General features: G+C 41.1%; 1 protein-coding gene across 1 annotated transcript in view; it reads left to right on the top strand.

The window, feature by feature from the left end:
• CPE (carboxypeptidase E) overlaps positions 1 to 13589 on the top strand; it is a 61676-nt gene extending 48087 nt beyond the window's left edge. The window contains exons 6-9 of the mRNA XM_054165882.1: positions 3161 to 3300; positions 7331 to 7430; positions 10612 to 10730; positions 11631 to 13589. Coding sequence (XP_054021857.1) covers positions 3161 to 3300; positions 7331 to 7430; positions 10612 to 10730; positions 11631 to 11729 — 458 coding nt within the window. The 3' untranslated portion in view covers positions 11730 to 13589. The remainder of the gene's footprint in view (positions 1 to 3160; positions 3301 to 7330; positions 7431 to 10611; positions 10731 to 11630) is intronic.
• Positions 13590 to 18166: the final 4577 nt, after the last annotated feature.

Raw genomic sequence — 18166 nt, forward strand, 5'->3', positions numbered from 1 at the left:
AGAGTGAATAACTTTTCAATATAGATAATGGGTTTTTAATGTACTTTTTGTGTGGAATATTTATTTGGAAGTATAAATGAGAAGAGCAGATAGCAATGAATTACTAACTAGCCACATGCCTGTTTCTGCTTATTGTGTCATTACAGAGTCACCTGAGTCTAATCAGATTCATGTTATTATAAAAATAGCATTTCAAAGCAGCTTACATAGCTGTACTATTAGGCTATTGTTTAAGTGTCTTTTTATTTTCAGATACTCTCAAATCACTCTCAGCACTCACTTCATTCCTAATTTAAATTACCTTTCAATTTTGGAAGCAATGTTATGTAAATTGTTTTAGGGTTTTACACAATGCCCCTAGGAGGCACATGTTCTCCCTACTACACACAGGCTCAAGTTCGTTGTATCCTGCTAAAAATGGCTGCCTTAATATGTGTAGAAGCTGAACTAGCCTGGTGCTGTAGCTTGTAATTCAGAATCAACGTAGCTCTGACACGTGGACATGCAGGACACACCCTGCACTCCACTTTCTTTGAAAGGCTGAAATTTCATCAGCATTTTTAAAAGCTGAATAAATCAATTTTGTCCCATATTCTAAGCTTAGTTGTGGGAATACTAACATAGAGACACCGTAGTGTCTCTGGACAGTAGAGCAGTGCAACAGAGATGTTTCAGTTGCTCAGGTTTTAAAGAAAAGTCTAACTGATGGTCAGCAGTGAAGAGCATGAATCTCAGTCATATCAGAGATCTTCCTTTCTGATCTTCATAGAGTGGCCCCTGTTAAAGTGTAGGAAAATTAGTTTTGTTAAAAATCTTCTTTGTTAAAGTGGAAGGCTTTGGTGGTGCAGTGGTACGGTGGTGTGTATGCCATATGCATAACAAAAAGGCAGTTGGAGAGTATGAGCAGTGTAAGAAAAGCTGCCACAATGCTGAATATATATATTTTTTTTTTTTAATGTACCGATTTCTTGGATATTACAACTGATTTCCACATTGAACAGGTAGGTAAATAGTGCAAACTGTGTGCAGCCAGCCTGATACTTTCCAGATTATGGATGTAGTAAGCTATAGTTTAGATCTAGGCTATCTCCACCCTATTCTCCATCCCAGGGATTGAGAGCACCTGCACCTCAGTGACATGAAATGTTTTTTTTTCAGGAGCAACACATACAAACTCTGTCCCAGGCCAAGATCTGGGAAACAAACTATAGGATATAGACATTGTTCACAAAACTGGAAAATATATTGCTGCTTTATTCTTTCCATGAGATACTAGGGCATCCATGAGTGTCACCTTGATTTGGGAGGTGGTGGGAGGGAGAAAATTCCTGAAAATTGGAGTGCTAATGGTCAAGAGTCATTGGCACTGCATTAAAATTAGATAGACTAGACTAGACTAGACTAGACTAGAATAGAATAGAATGGAATAGAATACAATAGATTAGACCAGGTTGGAAGAGACCTTCAAGATCATTGCATCCAACCTATCAACCAATCCAACCCACCTAATCAACTAAACCATGGCACCAAGCACCCTATCAAGTCTCCTCCTGAAGATCACACACTTCATCTCTCAGTCCTCTTCATGGATTCTTTCTTGTAGAAGAAAGGCAAAAATCAAGAAAAACCAAAACATTTTCTGTTATCTAGAACAGCTACCTGTGAGTCAGTACTTCTGTCAGAGTTTTACTCATGAATCTCCTGCTCTCTCACTGTGTATTGCGGAATGGTTCATCTTACATTCCAGCTGGTGGAACATCAGAGCCATCCCTCCCAGGATCACCTTTGCTTTGTGTGTACTCATTTTTCAGACAGCTACAAAAGGCTTGGAATAAAAATGTTCTTTCAGGAATCTGAAAAGTCCCTGTTCCTGTCAGTAGTTAGGAGTCTTGTTGCCTGAATGGTGAGAAATAGATTCACCCTAATCCATTTGCAAAATCCCACCTGACTGAATGTCGTTGATGCCCTCAGTTTTCTATGGCATCAGCTCCCTGGGCATTTCTAGATCAGTGCACAACATCAGTGCTTTGGTAAAGAAACTGTGTTAGCTCTCATATGTAGTTTCCATGGGGGGCCATAGGGCTGAATTAGCTGTGTTTGAAGCATTTTTAAATCCCTCACTGACCTCCATGGGCATGTTCAAAATGCTTGGTAGCTTTTTTCTTTTCAGTCCTCCATTGGAGAATCCACTGACTCCACTACATAGATAGACTGGGAAAGCAGGCAGTAATCCTGCATCAGCCTCTGCAAAGAACATATTTATAACACTCCTGGGACCAGCCACAGTCCCCCTGCAGCTGGTTGATCCAGCTACAAAGCTGGAAACCACTTTGGTTATTGGTTGACTGATTTGAGAAAATAACCAATATTTCCATGTGGTAAATGGAGGGGCTCAGAAAGGTAAAGGATAAGATATTAATGTATACTTTAAACTTCCTATGATTAACGTTGCATTAATAATGATGTTTCAGTTAATGTATTAATTAATGATTTTGGACAGGCATTGTCTTATTCACGGAAAAAAAATCAGTGTAAATAAAGTTTATAGGAAGTCTGCTTTTGGGGTTTTTTTCGGGGGCAGGGGTTGGGGGTTGAAAATCAGGAATATTTGTAATCTGTACTGAGAAGCTTGATGAAGAACATTCCTTTAGCATACATGCTTTTTTGGCAGAATGTTACTAAGTTGAAAAGTTATGTTTTCAGAACACCACTGCCCCAGGTTTTGACCAGTCTTTATAAACCTCTTTTTCAAAGGCACTTTGTCATGCTTCATTTGCTTTATAGTTTTCTTCTTGGCTTACAGAGGGATCACCCTTTACTTTCAGCTGGAAATACTTTAGGCATAATCTGAAATAATATTCTGTTCCTAGGGGAAAAAAAAAAAGTCTAATGTAGATATCATACATCCACAAAAATGTATCAGGTGGGAATATACAGCCCAGGTGTTTTAAATATTCCTTGGGAGTACAATGTTTTTGGGAATTGTCTTGTTGGTTTCATTTAATGCCTTTGATTCCAGAACTCAGCTGATTAAATGGAACTGTACCAACCCTATTTATAGATGTTGTTCTTTTAACAGCCCCAGCATCTAACATGCCCCTCTTTATTTACTTCAGAATAATGCAAAATGGATCTTTAACTCTCTTTTTTGGCATTGCAGGAATGCAGGATTTCAATTATCTCAGCAGCAACTGTTTTGAAATCACAGTTGAGCTTAGCTGTGAAAAATTCCCACCTGAAGAAACTCTGAAGGGCTACTGGGAGGACAACAAGAATTCCCTTATCAATTACATTGAGCAGGTAACAAAAAAGAGGATTGCAAAACTCTAGTTATTGACATAAAACTTCTAAACTTTGTGCTGTGAATATCTAATTCAAAATCTCATATTGATCCAATTGGTGTTCATAATTCTTCTATGTCTCTAAGGTAGCAATAAATCCTGTGTGATCTGTCGAAACACGTAGAAGAGGAGGGGAAAGGAGAGATCTTATAGCATGGAATTAATTTCACCTTACTTGCACTGTTGTAGACATTTAATTTAACTGACTTGCATTGGCTTTGTCAATGGAAAGAAATAGACTTTACCAGAATGTATAATTCACTTTCCCAGCACTGATGTTCATACTGGGCGATGGATTTGCCGCTATGGATATGAAAGTGTGCATACAGATGTGCAATGAATCACTCTGGATGTACAGGGAACTTTTCTCATTGTTGTGTTTGTTTGTTTTTAATATTAATTTCATACCAGTGTTATGAAATGATGGTTCCAAGGAGTGTGGGAGTACTTATTTTCTGAAACCTGCATATTGTAGTTCAAGATCAGAAATATATCTGATGTCATTAATGGCTGCATGCCTCTGATTGCAAAGTCAGAAACATACTTTGTTAGCAAAGGTGGTCAGTTAATAGATTTATTTCTTTTTAAACTTATTTTTGCAGAAATAAAATGACTTAGACAGAAATCTGAAATATTTGAAGTGTTTGAATGATACCATTCTGTTAGTAAGTTGGGCTGTACCCACCTTGCAGGTTTTTACCTAATCTCAAATTGTTCAGCTTCTTTGCACGTGGGTTAATTTTCTCTTACTCGTGGAAAACTACAGTGTCAAATTTACTACTGTTCCAGGGATTATTTTGCCAACTTCCTTTGCTCCTGCAGAGTTGCTGGCTTTATCCTTGTTCAGATGGTCTATCTGGCATTGGTTTTTATCCTCCTACAGGATAAGAGGCCCAACCCTATGCTCCAGCTCCCCCGTGATTGCTGAGGACAGTGCAGATATGTACTTTTTGCTTTGCTGAGTCAATCTGTGTCAGGCTTCTCCCACAGTGTAAACTAGAGGAATCTGGCGGACAAAAGTATAGCAGCTGAATACACTGTATAAATCCACAAAGGGGAACATCAAAATCTCAAAATGAAGTTTGTGATCCATAAGTCCTTTCTGATATCACAGAATTGGAAAGAAGCCTGAACTCTACAGTACTTTTCCTGCTTAACTTCCAGGCTTCCAAAGAGATGCATCTCTGAACAGGTTCAGAACATTCAGTTATCCCTAGTGCTGAGAGCTCCCTGTCTCAGCCTGCACAAAGGTAGCTGATCCTCAGTCTCCTGCCTCTGCAGAGTTCAATCTGTATTCAGACCATGCTTACACAACCAGCAGAACTGGTCTCTCCATATACTGCAGTCAAATCAGTGTTTTCATTTCTTGTATGCTGGTGTAATGGGTTGGGGCAGATCCCCTCCCCACCACAGGCAGAAATAAGGACTCAGGCAAACGGATTGCAAAAGTGATGAAAGTTTAAATAGAAAGCAGTGAATGTTACAGAAAACCCAAAGCGCAGTGACAAAGAAAGATCCCATCCCCACCTGAGGGTGCATGCAAAACCCCCAGGGCTCCTTCTTCCCCCTCCCTCTGCTGGGCTAGTCTCAGCTGGCCAGGCCTGAGACTGCCCATCCCCCTGTGGCCTTGGGCCCAATCAGGCCCATGGCCGGGAGATCTCTCCCCCAGTTACCAAGTCTCGGAGAGGGAAGGAAAGAGGAAGTGCCAGACTCCGCACTGGATCTTATAGTGGTGCAAAGAATTATGGTAGGAAATACCCAATTTCCTGTGTCCATCCCTCTGGGCTGGACTTCTGGACACAGGAAGTGAACACCCCAGGGGGGCACCCAGCTCAAACTGCAACATGCCACCCCTGTATTTCATACCATAACCTTTGCACCCAAACACATCATCAAATCAGAAACCTTCTGATGACATGTCCGGCGAAGTCCACATCTTCATCTGGGCGTCCACTCAAACAGTCTCTCATTCAGGCTCAAGCATCAGTCCATTCCAGTTGTTCTTCCTCATGTGATGGAACCTCCCAGCGACGCAGTCCTTCTCCTGCAGTGTGAATTCCTTGTGGACTCCTTGGGACATCCTGGTCACCTGGAAATACCTCACAACTTCTCAGCCAAGCCTTTACTCTCCTATTCAGCGGCAAATTCTCCACCCCTGGGGCAGGCCAGTCGGAACAATCCGGCTCCACGACTGCCTTTTTCAATCCATCCAGGGTGCCGCAGCCAACCGCTTTCACGCGGACCAAAGCTACACGGATGCATGTCAGAGGCACTCCGCACCCCCCGGCTGGGCGCTCGCGTACCGAGGCAGGACAGCATCCGGCTGCACAACCTCCACCCCCGGAAGAGGGAGGAGCTGCGCCACAGCCCACTGAAGAAGCAGGGAGGCGGAGCCAGGTGCTCGGCGCCATTTTCAGAACACGTCCGAAAACACCAGGGAAAGATTTACAGCTGCCGCCGCCGCCTGAACGCAGCCCGGCTCGGGCGGTGCCGCCGCCGCCGCTTGAACGCGGCCCGGCCCGGCCCCCGCCGGCTCTGTCGCCGCGATGCAGAGTCCGAGTCACCTCCAGCAGTCGCTTGCCCGCTCGCCGCGGGTGTCCGCTCCCCGCAGCGGCCGCGGGCCGACCACACTCTGCTTGCCGCTGCCCCTCCTCCGCTCCCTGCCGCTCCGCAGAGAACGAGGAGAAGGCAGGTCTCGCCTTCTTAGGCTACTAGAGCACTCTTAAGCTACCCTGGGCAGAAAGTCACAGAAAGAACCACCCCTCGCTGTTCCCAAACAACAGGAGGGACTTCCATGCCATCAGCTACGCACCAGGTATCCTTCTGCAGTCTACAGGAGTTCACACAGTCGCCCCGGTAACACAAAACCTGAGCCCCAACTTTCCAAACCCAAACCGACGCCCAGAACTAAATTTAAACTCTCCATCTTTTGCAATCCGAGCTGCAGTTGGCCCCACGTTGGGCGCCAAAATGTAATGGGTTGGGGCAGATCCCCTCCCCACCACAGGCAGAAATAAGGACTCAGGCAAACGGATTGCAAAAGTGATGAAAGTTTAAATAGAAAGCAGTGAATGTTACAGAAAACCCAAAGCGCAGTGACAAAGAAAGATCCCATCCCCACCTGAGGGTGCATGCAAAACCCCCAGGGCTCCTTCTTCCCCCTCCCTCTGCTGGGCTAGTCTCAGCTGGCCAGGCCTGAGACTGCCCATCCCCCTGTGGCCTTGGGCCCAATCAGGCCCATGGCCGGGAGATCTCTCCCCCAGTTACCAAGTCTCGGAGAGGGAAGGAAAGAGGAAGTGCCAGACTCCGCACTGGATCTTATAGTGGTGCAAAGAATTATGGTAGGAAATACACAATTTCCTGTGTCCATCCCTCTGGGCTGGACTTCTGGACACAGGAAGTGAACACCCCAGGGGGGCACCCAGCTCAAACTGCAACAGCTGGGAAAGCGTTGTGACTCTGCATGGTCCCACCTGAAATATCTGGATATTTTGGGTGCACAATAGAGAGCTCAAGCATCTCACACAGGAAATGCCCATCAAAGTTTAAGTGCCTACATTTAACCTTCATCATGTTTCACTTTTAAGCATTTATGTCCATTATTATCTTGAAATCTTTATGGATGACTTAACTTTTCTCTTTTTTTGTTGCTGTTTAAGGTTATCTTTTAAAGCTTTTCAGCACATTCATTAATCCCCAGTGACAAAAACTTTTGGATTAGTGTTCACATATGTCACAATTTGCTGTGCATTTCTGAGAAATACTTGCATTGCACAGAGAAGTCAGTATAACTACCAGCTAAATTGTTTTTCCTCTTCATTGTCTGTTGTGTTACGATGTTTAGTATTTATCCTTGACTGCTGCCAGCTCGTAGACTGTGGGATCCATAACATGCCTCATTAGATACATATCAATAGAACACTGACAAAAATGACATATTTTCTTAAGAATTTCCAGTGATTTTGCATGTGTTGTTGACTTTATTTTAGATTCATCGAGGAGTGAAGGGGTTTGTTAAAGATCTTCAGGGCAATCCAATAGCAAATGCTACAATTTCTGTGGAAGGGATAAGCCATGATGTTACATCAGGTGAGCGCTGTACCTCAGCAAAACAAGACATGATGGAATATGCTACTCCTCCCTCTGCCTGGCAACCTGAAGCTAGTTCAGACTTTACTAGGTGAAGCTTTAAGCAACATTTTTGAAGCCAGAAAAGCATGATGTGCCTGGAGAAGCTTGTTGCTTGCAGGATGTCATGAATCTTGTAGTTTGCTTTCAGAGTAGCTGGAGACTGGTTGTTGTGATTTCTTGGATCTCTGGTGCAAATTGGTTCTGGTTGCTCTTGGTTATTTGTGATTAGTTTGTCTTGTGATTTGTTTTGTGAGCAGGATTTAAAGTCTTGTTGGGAGGGATGTTTTGAATTTGAAATCTAAATGGTAATCCAAACATTAATATTACTTGAGATGCCATCATACCTTTTGCTATGTAAATTCTTGCCAGATTTTCACTGTACTTAACCTCCTCCTGCTGTTTGCAGTTCTGTGACATTTTTTCTTTTTAGAGATATGTTTTCTTAATTCTGAATGATATATTATTTTGCTTTTCTAGAAGATAATATTTAGAATAACTATAATAAAGTATCACAGAATCAATCAGGTTGGAAGAGATGTCCAAGGTCATCAAGTCCACCCAATCACCCAACCCAAGTAATCAACTAGACCATGGCACTAAGTGCCTCATCCAGTCTTTTCTTAAACACCTCCAGGGACGGTGAATCCACCACCTCCCTGGGCAGCCCATTCCAATGGCAAATCACTCTTTCTGTGAAGAACTTTTTCCTAACATCCAGCCTAAACTTCCCTCTGCACAGCTTGAGACTGTGTCTTCTTGTTCTGGTGCTGGTTACCTGGGAGAAGAGACCAACCTCCACCTGTCTACAACCTCCCTTCAGGTAGCTGTAAATAGCAATAAGGTCTCCCCTGAGCCTTCTCCTCTCCAGGCTAAGCAACCTCAGCTCCCTCAGCCTCTCCTCATAGGGCTTGTGGTCCAAACCCCTCACCAGCTTTGTTGCCCTTCTCTGGACATGTTTCTGAAAGTCAACATCTTTCCTAAACTGAGGGGCCCAGAACTGGACACAATACTCGAGATGTGGCCTAACCAGTGCTGGGTATAGGGGCAGAATGACTTCCCTGCGCCTGCTGGCCACATGATTCCTTCTTGGCCACCTGGGCGCACTGCTGGCCCATGTTCAGCCTACTATCAAGCAGTACCGCCAGGTCCCTTTCCTCTTGGCCATTCTCCAGCCACTCTGACCCCAGCCTGTAGCACTGCATAGGGTTGTTGTGGTCAATGTGTAGAATCTGGCACTTGGACTTGCTGAATCTCATGCTGTTGGACTCTGCCCATCTGTCCAGCTTGTTGAGGTCCCTCTGCAGAACCCTACTACTAACAGATCAACACTTGCCCCCAACTTGGTGTCATCTTCAAATTTACTGATGATGGACTCAATCTGCTCATCTAGATCATCAGTAAAGATACTGAACAGGATTGGGCCCAACATCAATCCCTGGGGGACACCATTAGTGACTGGCTGCCAGCTGGATGTGGCACCATTCACCACCACTCTCTGGGCTCGGCCCTCCAGCCAGTTCCTAACCCAGCGCAGAGTGCTGCTGTCCAAGCCTTGGGCTGATAGTTGGCCAGGAGTTTGCTATGGGAGCCGGTGTCAAAGGCCTTGCTGAAGTCCAGGTAGACTACATCCACAGCCTTCCCCACATCCACCAGGTGGGTCACCTGGTCATTGCTTTATGTATGACTTTACAGTATGGTCACAATACCAGAAGACAAACTAAGCATAACTAACCAAGAACAACCAGAACCAATTCATGCCAATTACCTGCAAAGAGGCCAGTGTGATAACATTTGGGATTCAAAAAAAGGGAATAAGCTGTACAAAGAGATATTTTGAAGTATGAGAGAATGATACATATGATACTACAGCTTATGCTTCTACAGTATGAAAAAATCTCTAAAATGAACCCTCCCACATCATTGTGTGTATATAAGCCTGGAAGTCATGTGTTGTTAAAACAGCGAGGAAAGCAAGTGCCCGAATTTTAGTGTATTCAAAAAGGATAAATATTATTTGGCTTTAAAAAAACCCAACATTTTATTTTATTGCTTCTTTGTTTGTGAATTAAAATTCAGCTTTGTTCTGGTGCCAGGAACTGGAATAGATGATTATCATAACTCTGCAGCAGTATTTTTTCCCTTTCCATTTTATGAAAGGTCTGGGAACAACTGGACTGACTACTGATGTTTTGTAATTGTGTGAATCGCAGACATTTAAGTAATACTTCCCTTGGTGTGCTGTGTAGCTGCAGATGTGCTGAAAAAGCATTTATGATCACAGCCGAGTCTTAAATGGTACTGCTAACTGACCTTTAGAACAGCCTTGCAATGTTTTCTGGAGACAGAAAAATTCAGTTTTAGTCTGTCAGAAATTAGATAATTGCCCACTACTGGTGCAAGGAGGATGTGAATCTTTGTGAAAATGGGAGATGTTGATTTCTAGGGAAGGGGATGATGCATCTTTATTCTGTGACTGAAAAAGCTGGTCTCCAGTAACAGTGCAGTAGGAATATTTGACTGCAGCAGATCAGACTTTTATTTCTGTTTAGTTAACAGAAGAAAAAAGGTCTAGATGTTGCCTGGATACTGAAATGTAGATACTGATGCTTCAGGGGTGATGTACACAGAATATTCTGGGAAATTATGATTTATAGCTTTCTCTGCAACATAAATTGAGAAAGGTGGTTCTATTTATTTAATTATTTTTTTAAAAGAATAAAGTGCATTTAAATTTGAATTTTCAGAATACTGAGGGACATTACAAATTCTCACTGCGTTGCAAACTGAACCTCAGGCAGTTAACAGGAGCTGCACAATGGCTAGGGGGTGCTTCTGAAGTAGAATAATGTTTCATTGTCCTTTTCTTCGATGTGTTGGAGAGCCTTCAGCCTCAGAAGACATAATTTTTCATGCAGGGTACAGCACATCAGAGTTTAAATTTGCGGTTTGGTTACCTGAAAAGAAGAAAGCCTGCAATGATGTATTTATATAGCCCTTACAGAAGAATCCTTTCAAACAGACAAAAGGAAAAGACTGACTGGAATACAAAAGACTCTGACAAGACATATGGCCCTTTCTCCTTAGATACATAATTACTTTGATACATATTTATTTGCATTTATTTTCTTCTTCTCTGTAGCCAAGGATGGTGATTACTGGAGACTGCTTGTGCCTGGAAATTACAAACTTACAGCCTCAGCACCAGGCTATTTAGCAATAACTAAAAAAGTAGCTGTGCCCTTTAGCCCTGCAGTTGAGGTAAGTGCTCACATGTCTGTTGGTTTATTGGGTACTGTATAGGCATACTAAAAACTCTTTCTTTTCTTCCTTAATCATATACATTTAAGCAGGAGGTGATTTTTCGGAATGTTTCAGAACATCTACTTCAGAAAAGAGTCTGGAAATCTGCTCTTCTAATACTTGCTGCACAAGTCCCTGAAAATAATCTTTTTCTAAACTCATTTAATCTCCTGCTGCTCTTATTTAAAACGAAAAGACACAGAGAAGGGTAAAACTGAGATATTTAAACATTTTTGTATTGATTGATTGATGTGTGAGCAGCCAAACAGAAGATTACAGAACATCTTTAAACAGCATGGGATATTGAGGTTTCCACTGAGATGTGATATTTAAATTATAAATTGTCAGGTGACTGCTTGCATAGGTTAAAACTGGAGTTCAGCTCTGTGCAAACGGGCAGTAATAGAGTGCTGCTTTGTGTAGATAAGACTTAGGCTACATCTAAGAGTTCAGAAACATTTCAAATTCATACTCTGCAGGCGTGCATTCCACTTTTAGTAATTAAAATAAGTGCTTATTCCATTAGTGTGTTTCATATGCTAGGATATAGTACCCTAGCACATCATATCTACACTGTTGAGTCATGAATCAGATGGCATAAAATTGAATTTGTGTTTGGTGTGCTGGGGTTTTGCATTGCTGTGTGCATTTTTGGGTAAGTTTATCTTCCTGATCTGCTAGTACTGCACAAATTTAAATCAGCCTTGAGGAACTTTGGAATAAATCTAGCCTAAAATGGAAGCCCTAAGCCCCATGTCTGTCTTAAACAATTTCTTTCAAGAAATGACTCTTAAAAGCCTACACTTCTAAGTCTTTCTCTGAGTTTTTCTCATGTTTCTTATTGTTTCTTTTACTCAGGTTGATTTTAAACTGGAGTCATTGTCTGAAAGAAAAGAAGAGGAGAAAGAAGAGTTGATGGAGTGGTGGAAGATGATGTCAGAAACACTAAACTTTTAAATGAAAATTTTGAATTTATGGCTTTTAATCTATATGTTGACTTAGTATAATGTACTGTGGACAGTCCCTATATACTAGATTTTGTGCACTTCACAATAATTAACTTTGAATTTTTAAGTAATCTTTTGATTAATATGATAAATAACTACTAGCCAGAGAAATAAGTTATTAACTTTCTTTCATATTGTTATAGAAAATTTACTCTTATATACAAATCAGAGAAAAATGAGTGATTGTCTCTGCAGCCTATATGAAAATACAACCAGTTGTGTATCATTTGCCAGTTCAGAAAATGTAGGCTAACACTAGATTTTAAAGAAATATGCTGTAGTCAATTCCCAATACTGACAGAAATATTTGACAGTGCATAGTAGTAGACAGTGCTCTTCACTGAGTTCTATAATGGATGTGCTGGAAAAGATTTATAATGACAGTGTGTGGTGTAATAATGTTTTACAAAGATTAAAATTCAGTATAACACTTTGTATGTCTCTGGTGTTGGAGCTATTTGAATATGTAAGAAACATAAGCTGACTTCATTTTAGTAAACAGCAGGATTCTGCATAATATCGTTTATTAAAGATGATATGGAATGAATTCAGGAAATAGTAGAGCCTTATTCCTTAAGCTGGTAATGACATTTCAAGATCAGGTTTTAATTATTTCCAATTACTCTTCGAAATTAAAATTTTTGAATGAGAGAAGAAGGAGAGCTAGTGCATGTTGCTAACATTCTGCTTGTGTTTGTTTTGCAGCAAGAAAAAACAATATCTTTTCAGCTTATGTCTGGTTTAGTTAGATTAGTACCTTTTGAACAATCTTTACACGTGTCAGTGGTGTCTAAATAAGTAGTCAAAGGTTCTTGTGTTCACTGAAAGCTACCAAAACTTTAAAGTTTAGGCGATGAACTGGAAGTCTACTGAGGACTCAAAAGCCAAAAATGTTTTAATTTCCAACTTTGTTTCTTCTGCTTGTTAGTCTTATCTAAAACTAGAAGCAAAACAGATAAATGAAATTTTTCAGTGTCGTGCAATTTTCCCAAAATACTTGAAGATGATAGAAAAAGCACCTTTGCTTTTAAAAGGAACTTCCTTACTTCTTTTTTTTTTTGGTGTGTGTTGTTGTTAGTATGCTTGAATTAACTTACTTTAGTATTTTGCCTAAGATGAGGGAAATTTGCAGTCAGAGAACATATATGATCCATAGTGGGTGAAAGTTTGGCAAAATTCTTCTGGAAGCAGTGCTACTTGATAGCAGCTAGGCATCTCATCTGTTTGAGAACTTACACACTATTGCTGGTCTATTATAATTTGAGATCAGATGTTTGATATAGGTTTTCTTCCTCTATGTGTGTTTTGATGAGATTATTATTTTAGCTGATGCTTTAGGAGCTCAGTACCACTCAGACCAACCAGCAATTCATATGTTCCCACTGTAAATGAAAAATCACATGTTCAGTGAACACAAGGTTACTTCTTTTGGTTATTGAAAAACACTGTTTTCTGATAATTTGACATTCTTTAATAAAAATGGAACTTTACAGAATCACAGTTTGGTAGGAGTTGAAAAGGACCTCTGAGAATCATCTGCTAATTCAGTTTCATCTAGAGGAGGTTACACAGGGATGCTTTCAGGCAGGTTTTGTCTATCTCCAGAGGAGGCTCCACAATCCTTCTGGACAGCCTGTTCCAGTGCTCCATCACCCCCAAAGTAAAAGAGGTTTTTATCTTGTTCAGATGGAACTTCCTATGTTCCAATGTGGGCCTGTTGCCCCTCGATCTTTTAAAGGAATAGGTTTAAGGTTTGACACACATTGACAAATTGAACAGCAATAAAAAGTCATGAACTTTCTGTAGCTCATTTGCATAGTAGATATTTAATTCCAAACCAGGGGAACTTCACTTGCTGTAAGTCATTATGCAGTGATGAACTCCAAGTCTCCATTGCAATGAGGAACTCCTGTGGAAAATGAAGAATCCTAATTGAATGTATCTTGATATCAACTTGTGGCTAGCTGTGCACAAGAGCGCACATACAAAAGATGCCCAGTTATAACAGCTTGAATGTTTATGACAATCTGAAAGGCTGAGACACGTAGCACAAAACACACCCTGTGTCTGGAAGTAACGATGCTGTTTTCAGCTGAACCAGGGAAAACCAAAACAAGCAGTAAGAAAATTAATAATAGCAAGAGACTGCTGGCATGTGGGCAAATGGTTACTGGAGTGTTTCTGACCTGTAAACTAATGTAATATGGCAAGTATATATTTGTACATAACAGCCTGCTCCGTTCCTTCCAAACCTAATAATTTCAGTCCAAATTGTATTACTACGTGGTGTGACACCCATCATGCATCCAGTCTTCCTGTGTGGTGGATTGTGTGGCATAATTAGCACAGGCATTACATCAAAGCGATCTCATAACAACTTTCTAATCTGTACTTGTATTATGTGTGTGAGATCCTCTGGTCTCCTGTTTCATGCATTTGTGATTAAAGGTGATGTCCCTTAAATAATCTCTTCATTTTTGCTCTAGATAACTGCTTGCTATTGCTGTGCTGAGAACAGATTAAAGTGATTAAATGTTACAACACCAGAACCACTGCCACTGCTCTTGTTGTAGGTAAACATCCTTAAGAACAGTGTAGCCAAGACTCTCAATAAATTAATTCATTATGCAGCTTTCCTGGCTGACCTGAGCTGTGTTGTAGGACTGTGTATGTTTAAATGGAAGATTAAAGTGTTGTGTGATGCTGAGCTTTTGGTTAAAAAGGCACATGCTGTACTATTGTACAATAAATCTACAGGTTTATTTAAAATGTAAAATGTGTGAGTAATTTGCAGGTTCAAAATATGACCTCTTTGGCTGTGCATGTCTGCAAAGTATGCCATAAACATCCTGAGTGAGGTGTGTGTGCTAACTGATTTGCTGTTTGAACAGAGATGTGAGACTGGGATTAGTGCCGATATCCCATTGAGAGCCATCTAGAGCCTTCAGCTTTGTGCCAGAACATCCTTTTGGAGTATATACAGCTTTTTGAGCACTTTTCCCATGCAGCTTTTCAAGTAAAGTCGTGGCTAAGAATGAGATGCTCTTCATCTGTGCAGGGTTGGTAGGGACAGGACATACATTTTTTGCATGTCTCTCCCTTCAACAGCATTTACACAGCTATTCTTTCTCTGTATCAGTCTTTAGGATCCAAAATCACAGTGTGCAGTGTGCTTACAAACTCGTGGCACTATGTGTTTCTTATAACTACAGTGGTAGGATTATAATAGCAAAGTAAGTGAAATAAAATGACTACATCTGAATTGTCTCCCTTCTAGGTTGTGGTGCTCATGTTGACATATGCTATGTGCTCATACTGACATATGGTATGTAGGAAAGAATTGCTACCACATTTCTTTCTCTGAGTTTTTGTTTGTTGTTTTTTTTTTTTAACAAATCTAGTAGGTACATTAAGAACATTTAATAAGTAGCACATGAAAGGGAGAAGATTCAGAGAAGGATGTAGGGTAGGTTTAGAGCAGCTGGAATTTAAAGTTAAAAGGTACAGTTCCCACAGCCTGATTCTCCTCTGTATCTGAGCTTAGTTTGACTTAGACCTGAGGGAACTGTAGAATAGCAGAGTTTGACCATCACCTCTCTGAGTTAGTAGAGCAGGTGTTTAGAGCTTCTCAGTAAACCACCTCAGCTGGAAGACTGCCTTGTTTCCTACTTGTACTTAACACTGGAAATGCAAGACCCAGAAATATCACTGCAGTGCTTGCTTTCTGCCTTCCTGAATCTTGCTAAAGAGCTAATGCTGATTATCTCCTTGAAGGTGTTTTATCCCCCCCCCCCCCCATGCTTCTGTTTGGGGGGGCTACATCTATTGTGAATAATCATCTAGAGCTACATCTATTGTGAATAATTTACTGATTATTAATTTGACTCACAAGTTCACTGACACAGCTGATGTTCCAGTATTTCTGACTTCTGTAATTAAATCCAGAAATGAAAACCATTCAGGAGGTTTTCTGAAAGTCATGGCATAAAAAAACCCACAACCCCAGTGGGTTTGTTCACCTCCTAATTTTTGAAGGTTTTGAGTGAGGTTGCTTCAAGTTTACATTTTTTAAACGTTCTTTAGGGGAAGAGGAAAATGGCAACTGAGGAGCTAATGTAATATTGTGCCTTCAGGGGCTAAGGTTTTTAGCACTATGGTAAATATTGGAAGAGGCAGCATAAAATAAGCTACTTAGAAACAACTGCTGTTTACTTTTTCCAACTGTGATAACATGAGTCTATTAATTAAGTGAAATGGCCTTGCAGTGCTGATCTTTCTTTAGCCACCTTATTTTTCCTCTACACACCCCAGGAATTCTATTTCAGCAGTGACTTTCATGCATCCATGACTAGGCACCATTTATCACAGTACTAGATTTTTCATGAATTATGGGTTAATATTTCATATTGTTTTATCTTTGTCCTATTTTCACATTCAGTTAAGTCACCACAGATTTTTGTAATCATGTTGTACACTGTGCACAGTGGAAATTGTCAAAGAGAAGCTGAAGAGTTTGGCTCCTGCATTGGGAATGTGGAAAGAATCTGACATCTGGGAATGCACTGGAAGCAGTTTAGCATTGTGAAATAAGTAGATTTTGTCAAACTTTTTGCCAATAATTTATTTAGTAAAGGGCTGAATATGATTATGTGCCTGTGGGGTTCTAGGAGTGTGTATGTCTGTGCCTTTAGACTTTATGTAAAGCTAGTCTGGAAAGATTCCTGTTAGTTTCACTGAGCAACTCAGCAGAATCCAAAGCCTGGAATTCAAGTAGTCAGAACCACCTGGTTCCAAGGCAGCTAATTTTATATTAGCAGTGATTGTTCTTCACCTTTCCCAGGAGAAAGAAACAAAATAGTAACCAAGAAATGAAGTCCACACTCTCAAAGTCCAGAATTGTGCATGGAACTTGCTAAGTCATTGCAAGACCTAAAGAAGAAGTAATGAATATCAGCTGGACCAGTGGCAACCTACAACTCAATAAGCCTCTGAACAGCTGGTCAGTGGAAGACAGGAGAGTAAATTAGGGTGCTGTTTTTGCTTCATTTACCCACTGAGGATGTAGTCAGGGCTGTAATTTAGAGACAAATAGCTCCTTACCTGACTAGCATGACAACAGAGGGATTCACAGTGTTTAAATACCATCCAGTAATGTGAGATCCCACCTCATGGACTTGGAGGAACATCTGCTCTAGGATCCATCACGTGCTGGTGTCCAAGGGTGCAGAATCAACATCCCTCCTCAACGTTGTGGCACTTCTTGCACAAAAGGTAACTTAAAGTCATTTCAGAAGCTATGGACAAAATTCAAGAAAGAACTTCACTGCCAAGAGCACTATGAAATTACAGTCTGACTTCCCTCCCTTCAGCTCACTAAATATCCGCTCATGTGGCTTTCTTTGGCTGCTTCCAGATCTCTCTCTGGGTGTGTCAAAAACTAGCCCAGTCTGAGCAGCTCAAGGATCACTTGTGCCAAGCACCATTAGGAGGAGATTACAAGGCTTTCATGTGTCTAAAGGTTATAAATTTTCATTCATAGTGTGAGGCAGGTCCCCTGGTATAGCCTGGCATCATGTCTCCAAAATGGGACAGCACCTTTAGCTTCCTTTTAGCCTGCATGCTTAGGTTTCTCCCAATGGGGGGAGGAGACAGCTGCTACACTTCTCTGGTGGCATAGAAGGGGGGATCTGGCCTGTGCTTCTCACACCAGGCTGGGGCGTGGCCAGTATACATTAAGCTGGAGGATGGGAAATGTTCCTGGATCCCATAGGTTAGACACAGTCTTAGAAATTCAATTTGGAAAGGAGTAGCAGTAAACCTGCTGCTGCCTTCTTTGCCCTTCTTTTTACTTCAAGTAAATCATGGTAGTGTTATTTATATCTGCATATGTCAAAAAATCTGCTTTGTGTTTCCCACGGGTGGTGGAGGTTTTGATTAAAATGCAGAAGCATCTTCAGGAGCAGCAGTGCACTGAAACACAACTAACTGTCCTTGTGCTGCGCAGCATTTATTATTACTGTGTGGCAAAAGAGGGACATGCACCCTGGTCCCACTGTTACTAGGTTTAGTAATGTAATAAAAACTGTTGGGAGGCAGTTTTTGCAGATGCTTAGTGTATAAAAACTTAGGACCTGGAAAGAACTTATTGCAAAGGAAATATGTAAATGCTGCAAAGATTATACTTGGGATTTGCTGTGTGTGCAGGAGCAGAGCAGCAGGGGAAGAGTGTACAACATCTTCTCTAGGCTATTTTTCAGGCTCTTAATTGCTCAGAAATTCTCCACAGTACCTATTCTGTTTGCCATAAAGGGAATGCAGACTCCCGATTTTATGAATGACAGCTAAATTAGATGCTTCTGTTAGACAAGTGGATCCCAGGCAGTCCCT

The sequence above is a fragment of the Dryobates pubescens genome, chromosome 1, assembly GCF_014839835.1.
Source record: "Dryobates pubescens isolate bDryPub1 chromosome 1, bDryPub1.pri, whole genome shotgun sequence".
Lineage (NCBI taxonomy): Eukaryota > Metazoa > Chordata > Aves > Piciformes > Picidae > Dryobates > Dryobates pubescens.